The sequence below is a fragment of the Poecilia latipinna genome, unplaced genomic scaffold (assembly GCF_001443285.1).
Source record: "Poecilia latipinna isolate Pla-1442-1.1 unplaced genomic scaffold, P_latipinna-1.0 Scaffold463, whole genome shotgun sequence".
Taxonomy (NCBI): domain Eukaryota; kingdom Metazoa; phylum Chordata; class Actinopteri; order Cyprinodontiformes; family Poeciliidae; genus Poecilia; species Poecilia latipinna.
The window spans coordinates 155,910-167,985 of record NW_015113079.1 but is presented as its reverse complement, the minus strand read 5'-3'; the positions used below and the strand labels follow the sequence as shown (position 1 = coordinate 167,985).

Here is a 12,076-nt window from a genome sequence, read left to right as displayed (position 1 = left end):
TATTTTCCAAAGAGAATAACACATCTCCTCCCATAAGGGATTTTCATTTGACATTAACATGGGTAAATATTGTGCATGCAAATACATGTATAAAGTTGCTATAGTCCCAAATAATTGGTTTCTTGTTACACTTTGTTCCTCAATATGTTTCAAGTCTTCTTGTTTGCATGTTTTTTTGTTTTTTAAAACATTTGGTCACAATCATGCTGAAGCCTGAATCAGTAGCTACAGAATGGACTGGGTGGAGAACTGGGGAGGTTTTGTTGCATAGCCCTACTTTTCTTGGCCTTCTTCTCCCTTGTTTTCCTTGTAGACCACCAAAGACAGGCTTTCAGAGAACCCACATTCCATTCAGTCTGTTGCTGCAGATTCCTTCCATCTTGTACAGCCATAATAGGAAGCAAATAAACCTGCCAATAATTTTCAAGATCCTTTGTCAGTTGAGATGCACAAAACAATTATTCTTTGAGTGTAGAGCAGCCTTCATATGATGTCCTGGTCAGTGCAAAGTACAGCTTTTAGCTTCAGTTCACAGGCCTCACATGAACACTTGAAGACAACACTTGAAACGCAGCTCCACCAGTGGGATCTCTGTGACATCATCAGTGGTGTTCTACATGTCCTTTCACATTTATTATGACCCTTCATGGATCACAACTTATCTGCTACTTCTACAATGGGTTGCATCACTTTACAATGGATTTTCCACATTAGTACAGCATATCTTTCTGACAAGTTCCATCAAAGCTGTTGGCTGCTTTATTTTTGTTTACATATTAGCTGTGTCCAAATTTTATAATCCATATTGATAAGTTAGAGCAGCTTTGCTAAAAAGGATCGCCACTGATTCATCAGTATCTATTCATATGTTGACAAATACCAACCGAGATTCCAAAAGATGTTTTGATACCACTTTTAAAATTATTTATCTTGATTCATTCAACCAGTTGTTCCTAAAATCTTAGCTTGCTTAAAAACGTTCCATCATTTTATTCAGTATATGATTAAATTCTTCCATTTTATTTTTTGGAAATAAGAAATGGGACACTAAAATAATGGCAATAATAATAATTATCTGCTGCATATGAAAGACAAGAGCAACGGAAAAAAATATCAAACTCCTGGATGACACTTCCTCATGTTATTGATAAAACCACGTGAGATGAGTTACACTGCTCCACTCATTAAAACACCATGACTAATGGAAAAATCAGATATTTGCATATAATCACCCTTTTCCACTTCCTTGTCCTGCTGGTGTAAGTGTGAAATGGGATGTCACCTTACACCACATAGGTAGCTAAGCAGCCTGATCCACATTTAAAGAAAATATATTATATGGACTTAAATAATTTTTATTTGTTATTTGTTCTTTGAAGATGCTAAAAGTGATTACATGTTTTACTTAGTTCTTTTGTGGGCCACTTTTATACAATCCAACATGAAAATAACATGCTTTTGTTGATAGTATAGGCAATAAATTTATTTTACTATTTATAATGGTGAAAGTCAAACTGAAATAAAAGCCCAATTATATTCATTTTAATCTAAATTATTCAGAAAAGGTAAGTGGTTCCATTGCATTCATCCTCTTCATCTTTATTATTGTTTTTCTTTTTAATCTTTCTCTGTAGCTAAATTATTCAACTATTAAGACTCAACTGTAACTGGCATCACACATAAGCATGCATCATATTGAGTGGTAATTTGAACACAGCTAATAGTACCATTGTATTTTACTCTAATAAATCGACAATGAAAGCAGTGGCTGCAAGTGCCTTGGCATGATATTATCACATTCATCTTCTTCTGCTAGTTGCCTCCAAGGTCAACAAAGTAAATGAGTGAAGTTCCACATACAAAAAAGATATGCAAGAATCTGTGCTTAGCAGTTTACACACTTCAACATACACTAACAGAGCAAGCTACGTTCATTCTCTGTGCTCGGAGCCCTCGCTCAGACATGCTTTCTGCTGCCCAGTCAGACATCAGCTGACCCCCACATGGGTTTACATTGTGAACAAGACAGGAGCTTCCTGGGGGCATACTCTGACAGCTTTATCAAAAATACAGGTGTTTGACCAGAGCTACACTCTAAACATGCACACTATTTTACTCACATCAGAGTCCATGGTTTTACGAGGAATTAAATGCTCACAATATTGTTAATGTAAATTTTTTAAAAAAAGAAGAAAAAACATTTTTAAGGTCATTTGTCAATTCATGATTTTCAAGCGTACTGTAGGTATAAATGTTGCTTGCAGATAAGGCTTTCTGTGCAACATGTTTTCCTGCAGAGCTCCATACAAAATAAATAAACTGTCTATTCTGGTGTGGATGCATTACAAAAAAGTTGATGTTGCATTATTCCCTACATTATATAAATCTAAAAGGATAGGCACTTTGTCTTAAAACATTCCAAACAAAAGAAAATCTATAAGAAATAGACCTGAAACAATGGCAAACTGTAAACAGTTCACTTAAAACACATCAGTGTTATTACATGTTATTCAACAAATGGATACAACAGAAGAAAATCATTCACAATGAACTTCTTATAGAAAACACACAGGTCAGCTAACCATGCATTGCTTTGTAAAGGCTGTAAGAAAGAAGTATTTGAGAAAAACAGTAGTGCCGACTGTCAGCCAGCCTTCATCTGTTCAACTGACACAGGGAATGTTGCAAAAGATCAGATGTCATTGTGGAATGGTGGAGTTATAAACTAAAGAGCGACAGTTTGTTTTACAGTGTTGTATAGTCTGAGGTTCTCTACACTGATCCTCTGATCTGCTATTCTGTCTTCTTCCCCTGACTTACAGCAAGTTATTCTGTTGAAACCACCATACTTCCGCTGCAGCTAACTCAAACAGAGTGGTTGGTGATGGTTGGTGGTGATGAAGAAACCTGGAAGAGGAAACGTTGACCAGTGAATCATTTTAAACACAGTCATCAGGCTAACATTATTGGTCCACAGCTGCTTTAAGCACTGTATGTCTTCCATTGTTGAGAACAGTGATCTCCTGCTGAATATTATGATGGTGTCTGTAGACCAGCATGCAATGCTAGTCTTCAAGTACCTGAAACAACACTTTCTAGTAATTCCAATTATCTAAAATATTTCATTAAAGGCTGCACTTTGGTGTAAAAAATAAGTTAAAGAAGGGCATAACTGTTGAAGAATTGTTCTACTTCTATCAGTTTATAGTAAGGAACAACCAAACTTGGAATTTCTTGTTACATGTTGCATTAGTTTGTAGCTATTCTCCCAGATCTCTTTTGAAGTTTTTTTTTATTCAATAACATTTTGTTCCTTAATCTGCAATTGTCACAACAGCACAGGAAGAACCCCAAATCACTCCCATAGCTGGCCCACAAATTAACAAGGGTGATAAGTAAGCCAAGATTCACAGAGAAACTGACTTTAAGCATAATTTAACATATCTGTTTGACCCTGTATGTGTCTGTACAGTAAACAATTCAAATTCCAAACTTTTCTAATGAGCAAACACATCATTTTAGTTGCTATTAGGTCACATGTGGTCATGCATTTAAAAATGAAAAAAAGGTATTTAAGCTGAATTTTCTATGACATTTTTGAGACTTGTCTGCGGTTCATTTTGGCAATGAAAGAATGGGAGAGAGAGAAGGAGATTCAGTAGATAACAGGAAGGCTAGACAGTTTAACACCTGAAGTTGCTCTTTTTTTTATCAACCCCTTTTGTATTATGGGACATTTCAGATTTGGAAATGTTGGCAGAAATCTCAGAGTTGAGGTAAAGATCACATTCTCTTAAGGCATGGAGAGAACTCTATTTTTAAATTCTAAGTGATAATTTAACATGCTAAAGCCATCTTACAATATCAACTCAAGAATAATTTTGTTTTTGTCTTAAAATAGTAAAATCCTGTTTAAAAGTACTTGCTTTATCACATGACATCACTGCTGCTCTTAATATAAATAATTAATAATCACTCACAGCAGGAAGATGAAAAGAAATTATTTTCAGTGTTCCAGTCTTATGCAGAAATTGGAAAGGGATAAAATCTATGTTGGCAGGTCAAGGATTTACCAGAGAAGATGATTTTAAATCAGACATAAAATTCTGATTTTTGAATCTCTAAGCATGACCTTCTCTGTGAATTCCCTAGCAGCTCTAATGCGACACAGCTGAAGCATTTCCACTGTCTGCTTGTTAAGAGTTTCTAATGTACATGGTTGAAATAATCTAAATTTAAAACATCCAGGCTAAACAAAATGTTTCCTGTCAAATAAATTAGGCTCTATTAATTAATTTTTCCTCATTAGCTGACTAAATATCTTTACACACTGATTCAAAAAAAGGTTGGAATCATACTGTGAAAAATCATGCTCATGCTTGGACATTGTTTGTGATGTTCCCCAGGACTCAGCATTGGGACCAAAGTTGTTTATTTTATACATAAATGAAATATGTAAGGTTTCCAAGATATTTAATTTTGTTTTATTTGCAGATGATACAAACATTTTTTGTACAGGTGAACATTTACGGCAGCTTTTGATAGAAATTAATTTAAAGCTACAGAAATTGAAAAAGTGGTTTCATATTAATAAATTATCACTAAATAAAGATAAAACCAAGTTTATGTTATTCGGGAATTGTGAAGGGGATAGCAATTTACAAATAATAATTGATAATGTGAATGTGGAGTATTGATTCATTATAAGCTGTGTTGGAAATCTCATATTAAATATGTGCAATCTAAAATAGCTAGAAGTACTGCAATTCTCCATAATGCTAGAACATTTCTAAACTCCTCTGCCCTTCATATTCTCTACTGTTCACCTATTTTGCTATATCTAAGTTACAGTGTGGAAGTTTGAGGCAACACCTACAAAACTTCACCATTATGCACATTACAGAAAATAGCCATCCAAATAGTTTATAAGATTTATTTCTATTCTCATACCAGCAATTTATTTATAGATTCTTACCTCTTTAAACTCCCAGATTTGGTAGAGTTTCAAACTGCACAGTTTATGTACAAAGCTAGAAACAAACTATTACCAGAAAATATTCAAAAATTGCTTACTGATAAGGTGGGGGGATATGACTATAGAGAAAACCTCAACTTCAGAACTTTAACTGTTCGAACAACAATGACAAGAATGAGCATCTCAGTCATTGGTGTGAAGATTCTGAATAAACTCACCAAAGAGTTGAAGCAAAGTCCAAGCATGAGGTATTTTAAGAAAAGCCTCAAAATGGTTATTATAAAGGGATGACAGGGGTGATGAAATTGGCTGGGTATTACAGCACTGTGGATGACTTGGGCAATTGGTGTATAGGCATGTGTGTGTAAATGTGTGTGTTTGTGTATATAGTTATACATTATATATGTATATATACAGGTAGATGTGTATGTGTATACATAGGTGAGTATGTATATTAGTGTGTGTGTTATTTTCATCTGGTTCAGAAACTATTTTTCTTTAGAAGGGATATGGGAAATGGGAAGATTACTTATGTTATGAATTACTGAATGGAAAAGGGGTATGATTATGTAAGTTAAACTTCATCATGCTCCTTTTCAGGCTCACAGTCACGGAACAAGTGGAGCATTCACATGTATATGAGTATGTATATTTGGTAATAAGGTGTTGTATTTACACTTATAAATATGAAAGTCTTACTTTGTTATGTTTTGTTGGTGAAATGTCTGTCTGAAATAAAAAAAAAAATCATGTAAAAAAAAATTATCAAAATAACACGCTGGTATTTTGTGGTTAGCATACTAAAAATGTCTGCTCAGAGACATCCTTCACAGAATTTCAAGATTTCACTTTGCATGAATACTTGGGAACAGTGCAAGTTCCATAACTAAACAGAACCAAGTGGATTCATCACCAACATGAAGAATAAAATGGCTATTTGAGCCTGTTAAATCATCATTGAAAATGGGGATCTGTTATAATTGCTGACTTATGGAAGGACAAGTTAGTGCAGCTTTAAGTTTTAATAAAAGAACTATTGGTCAAAAAGTTAGCTACATACACACACCACAACTCATTTTCTCCACAATGGCAAAAGGCATTATGTGTAGCACAATGGCCATCATGAGGAAAACACCCAGGTCCCTCACTGAACGCTACGTTTAAATAAGACAAAATAAAGGCTGAAGCTGGTCTGCATAAGTCTTATCTAAAACTGTAAGACTCTTATCTGTTCAGGTTGTAGAGTATTATTACTAGAACATGGAAAATGATTCTCCCATTTCAATTATTCTTTCAAGCTCAATATGGTGGTTTCGACAAAACACTGAGGTAAAAAACACCCTAACAACTGCCAGACATATGTGTCTCCTTTTGGAAAGGAAATGTTTTTTCTCTTTCATTTTAGAATGCCATGTGAAAAATCACCTTAACTTTCTGAGCTAGAATACAGTATTAAACACAAAGTGACCATGTAAACTAAAGCCTTCAGAAAAGCTGATAAAAACCCATCATAATGCCTCAAAAATGCATTAAAAAGGTTGGTTTAAAGCCATGGTAGCACCATTCATTCCCATCTACCTTCTGTACCTCAGTGCCCTGTATCCAGTGCCTGGGCTGGTGCTGCCCCCTAAACTTAAGTGGTACCCATTGGGCACACTCGGATCTACACCAAAAGTTGGATGTAGGGCTCCCATCATTCGAGGCAGTGTGGTCCGGGGTGACTGTTCGGCACTAGGGGTAGGGGACAGTGATGCCACATCCTGGAAGACATCCAGCTGGTTCTGGAAGCTGCTGTAAGGACTTCCCAGGGCATCACCATGGCCCTGGCCCAGAAAGGGCTCTGAGCTGATACGAGTGACAGGGCAGGGGAAGAAGTAGGAACCACTATGACGGAGGGTGTTGTGTTCCGACAGGCCACGGCTTAGTCGGCCAGGACTCTGAGAAGCCTGACTAGACACAAAGTGCACTTGAGAAGGGTATGCAGTCTTATATCCCACCCCAGGCCGTGGGGTGTGTGGGACTTGTGGGAGCTGCCGGCGTCCACGGCTTAGTGTGCTAGAACCGGATCTTGATGCATCTGGGCTGCCTTTAACCAAACCACTGCCCTAGATGAAAATTGAACAAGCAATTTGAAATGACAGAACAATGAGCAAAATATGCATGAAAAGAAAAAGGATCAACAGGAAGACAAGGACAGAAAGAAACATACATTAAGAGGTGAGAGATACAACAATGATAGACAGCAAAGTTGAACAGAGAATACAAAGAAAATACAAAAAAAAGAACAAACACCAATGAAATGGGAATGACCGACAAAAATTCAGAAAAGGATGAAAGGAGAAAGTGGGAAAAAAGTGAAAGCGAATGAGAGACTGTACTAAAAAAAGACAGAGTAGAAAATGTCTTCAGACAATAACACCTTTCAGATCAGATATCCTATCCAAAATCTACACATCTTCTATTATATGCATTATAAGCAGCTGAAGATCAGACATTCCATGCTGGGACCTTTTTACTCAGACCAATCTTCCAATTATGTACCACACACTTTGGTTCTGTGATCCCAGCTGCATAATCAGGAAGCACACATGGCCTGTTACTGTATGTAAATCGACATATTTGTGGGTGCATGCTTAAGAGAAAATCTGATCTGAAAGGGGCTAATGTTTGTAGTTAAAAGGATCCATGATTAATTGCAACAATAGACTTTATTTGAGAAATATTTGTTTTTGAACAAGGTAGTGCTTTTTATGTGAGTATATGAGCAATATTTTGAATTATTAATGAAACTACCAATCATAATCTCCGACAAGGAGTTAGTACATTCTACAAAGATAATCAATGAATTCTAAAGGTTATGTTACGAATGGCTTTAATGTATCCAAATAAATTAGGAAAGTGTGCCTCCATCATCTGTTCTGTTCCAGTCAGCTGCAGCCTCCTACCTGCTTTTTGCTGGTTTCCTGCTCCTCTCGGTAGGAGCAGGCGGCAGTAGCAGATTTGGGACAGCAGCGTTCCCGGCTGCAGTAGCGGTCACAGGAGTAATAGCGTTGCTTGTCTGCTGAGGAGTGATGGTGTTTCCTTTCATGGGAGCGCCCACGTTTATGAGCTCGCTCTCTGGAGGCAGCAGGTTCATATGCTGGCTCTTCTGGTCCACCTTAAATGAGAAGAATATGTTTATTTATTTTATTATGACATATTAACCTACACTACAACAATTTATAGCAGCGTAAATATGCAGGAATTACCACAATAGCTAAATTTCATCTTTTGTCCGAAGACAAGTAAGGACAAAAAAACCAAACACCTCAATAAACAATTCACAGAACAAATACAGCACAGGCCCCCTGTCTACTTTTGAGACCATGACATAAAACTTGTCTTTTTGATAAAGACTAGAGTTACTGGCTGAAGGCAGCTATCTCTGTAGCTGTGCTGCCATAGGTTTAGGCTGCTCTCACTCTGCTTTTCTCTCCCTTTATGCATTATTTTTAGTTACTGTTGTCATAAATTTTGTGTACCCTCTGATTTTCTTTTCTAGGATTACACACCTGATCCAGAGAGTCTGTGTTTAGCTGTGTGTCTTTCATTGACAAAGCTATTGTGATATACTATCACTGCTATGAATTAATTTCTCTTTCCCAGTGAAAGTAGTCCTGGTCCAGTCCTGCCATGTTTGTGTTGTAATATGGCTTGGGATTAAATCATATGAGAATAGGAGTAACATAAATGCACTGAACTTAAATTATTTTTAATTCATTACCTTTAAGATTTCAATAGTTTTAGATTTTAGTACTAATCAGTAGTTTTGATGGGATTATTTTTGTCGAAGTCTTTTTCTGATAGAAAAATAAAATATCAAAGAAAAGTCTAAAAGTAGTGGGAGAGACCGTTTTGCACTTGACACAATGGGTCAATCCACTGTTTTACAAAGTGATCTTCTTTAGAAACAACTTTCTGTACTGTTTGCTGACTGACCAGCTGAGTTGGGAGGTTGGCCCCCAAAAGGGGTATCCAAAGACCCTTGTCTCTTGTCTTTGTCTCGGTCTCTGCGGTGATGGCAGTGATGGTGGTGGTGATGGTGATGTGTTCTCTCATGACGAGGTTTCTCCAGGGTGTAGTTCCTAAGGTTAACCTCCTGGGGCCGCTGTGGAGCTACAGTGGTAACAGAGCGTCTCATAGAGCTAGCATCACGACCAGACTGAAGGAGCAAAGAAAGAAAAGGATGAGAATCACACCCTACACAAATTATTTCTGTGGCACTACACATTTCATTACATCATTACATTTCCATCTCATGCTCCCACTATTTTTTATTTCCTGATGATCAGTATATATTCTGCATATTCATGACTGCAGACAGGCAAATACATTACGCCTGCTAAGAATCCTAGTTGTGCCTGCTTTGTTGATCAGCTTTGTGGATCAGCTTTGTGATTGCTATCAATTTGCACCAGTTTTCATACGCTCAAACCTCTTAAAAGATCAGTGATGTATTCAAAGTATTAACTTGATGATTATCCATTTTCTGTACACCCTTGTCCCTTAGTGGGGTAAGGAGGGTTGCTGGTGCCTATCTCCAGCTAACATTCCAGGCGAGAGGTGGGTTCACCCTGGACAGGTCGTCGGTCTGTCGCAGGGCAACACAGAGACAGAGAGGACACACAACCATGCACACACAGACTCACACCTAGGGAGAATTTTAGAGAAATCAACTTGACAGCCATGTTTTTGGACTGTGGGAGGAAACTGGAGTACCTGGAGAAAACCCACACATGCACAGGGAGAACATGCAAACTCCATGCAGAAAAACTCCAGGCTAGGAATCAAACCCAGAACCTTTTTGTTGCAAGGCATCAGCTCTACCAACTGTGCCACTGTGCAGCCTGGCTTACAGCTAATGCCATCCTAAAAATTAGTTCATGAGAAAACTAAATATGATTAAGAAAATGAAAGGTTTCTACAATACAAAACAGAGAAAAGAAATAAACGTCATGTCAACATACTACATGGATGTCATCTGTAGACTGATATTTCTGGAATAAATCAAATCAAATCAAATTTTATTTGTATAGCACATTTCAGCATCAAGGCATTTCAAAGTGCTTTACATAATTAAAATAAAAACATGTGACGCAAACAGTGAGAAAGAGAAATAAAAAGAAAGTAATAAAAAGATAAAAAGAAAAGATAAAAACATTAAAAAAAAACCATCAAATACATTGAAGACATCAAAACCCACACTCTAATCCTAATTTAACCATAAGCAACTCTAAACAGGTGGGTTTTAAGTTGAGATTTAAAGGCACCCAGTGTTTCAGCTGTTTTACAGTTTTCTGAACTTGTATTATTTTTTATTTAGTATTCAAGTTATCACAAACTTAGTTTTGTCAAATTTTGGGCTTTTAGTAACTGGAACCTATAATCATCAACATTAAACTACTTAGAATATTTCTGTTTAATATTTTATAATAATTTACTAACACTCTGTGAACACAACTATTAAAGCTGTGTAAACTGAAACATGTAACTAACCATAACAGACTATAACTGAGATGTACAAAACAGACATCTGATCTGCATCTATAAGATGACCTTCAGAAAACAAAGTCAGGTGTTAGCCTACAATGGGCATCCTGTACATCTCCTGCTAAATAAAATGCACCTTAGCATGTGCTGGTCGTAAAAGGTGATAAAACTCCACAATAAGAACGTTTTTTGAGAAAAGGACAAACAAACACTGTCGCTGCAGAAAAAAATTGTAGATAACACTAGAGGTCATAGCAGAGGTTATAACAGGATTTGAACAAGTTGAGCACACATTAAAAAAAAGAAAAAATAAAGACGGGACATTGTAAATGACTGCTGTGGGGACCCATGACTCTGGCTGCACTCTAGAGTTCCCATCACAGTCCAGCAGGCTGCTTCCAAAAGGCCAACTTTAATTGAATTGGCTGAAGGATTTCCTGGCCTTCGTTCCAAAAGGTGAGAAAACGAAGACAGCAGGTCAGCATGCTCTGATATCTTCCATCCTTTCATTAATCCTTCACTGCAGATTTCCCTCTGTCTGTAACCCAATTACCATTCAGTGAATGTTGAGTCCAGATCCATTTAGATCAGCTATTCAGTAGGCAGTCGGAGGAAAGCGTCACTGAACCAATGGCTGGCAGCTGGCCAGGGTTTAATCACGTTATTGTACACTTCTCTGCTGTGAAAGCAGGCCAAACAACAGCGCTCCATACTTGAACTGCAGAGAGCACTTTAAAGGCACAAATCAATCAACAATGCTCAGGAATGAGCTGCTTCTTATATTTCTATGGATGTTTCAGCCTGAGTTTGAAGAACACGTCAACTGTTCGCATGCCAACTGAAACATAGAGAGGCTTCAAGGACAGGTTAATGTGTTAAGATGTGGTCAAATATTCAGCATGTCATCCAAAGAAAGGTTCAGAAGCCTGCTTGTTCATTGAGATCAGGTTTCATGACAAATAAAGCTAGAAAAAACTGAGATGATGAAAAAAGGAGAGAAAAAAGAAAAATATTTCTAAAACAGACACAAACATTTTAGATGGCACACAAACGTCTGTGTGTTGAACAAACTTCTGCATGTCATTGGTCCCCAATATGGCAGTTTATCAGGAGCAAACACTTCCAGTTTCTCTGATCTCAACGTTGAAATCCAGCATTCATATGACGGAGGCAGAGGTCAGCCCACAGTGGACAGATATTACAATCGCACTGCTGTGAATGTTCCCCTCAACATGATAATGCAAATGCTTCAGTTGGAGGGAGTTGAAACGAGATATGACTGCAGGAATAGAGAGGAAGTCCAAATATGGCTTCATGCAAGTTGAATGATGTTAGTGATTATCTTGTACCACAGACACCATGATAACTTCTTACATATAAAAGCATAGATACATAGACGAGCCCTGCTAGAATAGAAGACCAAAGGGTAAGAACGGGAGATCTTTTTTTTTTTTTTTTTTAAAGACTTTACTCTATATTTTTGGACTAAATGCAAATCCTTGTGTGTTTCAGTTAGATGTTTTGGCTTCAGAAGGATTCTGTTCACCAGTTTGAATGATAGAACAGAAGGTC

General features: G+C 37.1%; 1 protein-coding gene across 13 annotated transcripts in view; it reads right to left on the bottom strand.

Moving 5' to 3' along the window:
* Positions 1 to 623: 623 nt before the first annotated feature.
* Positions 624 to 12,076, bottom strand: part of cacna1ba (calcium channel, voltage-dependent, N type, alpha 1B subunit, a) — an 87,093-nt gene continuing 75,640 nt past the window's right edge. For 12 of the 13 annotated variants that reach the window (XM_015039160.1, XM_015039159.1, XM_015039167.1 and 9 more), the window contains 3 exons: positions 8,954 to 9,176; positions 7,921 to 8,132; positions 624 to 7,080 (listed from right to left, as the gene is read on the bottom strand). In XM_015039160.1, coding sequence (XP_014894646.1) covers positions 6,550 to 7,080; positions 7,921 to 8,132; positions 8,954 to 9,176 — 966 coding nt within the window. In that variant the 3' untranslated portion in view covers positions 624 to 6,549. The remainder of the gene's footprint in view (positions 7,081 to 7,920; positions 8,133 to 8,953; positions 9,177 to 12,076) is intronic. The other variant, XM_015039168.1, reaches the window with a different exon arrangement.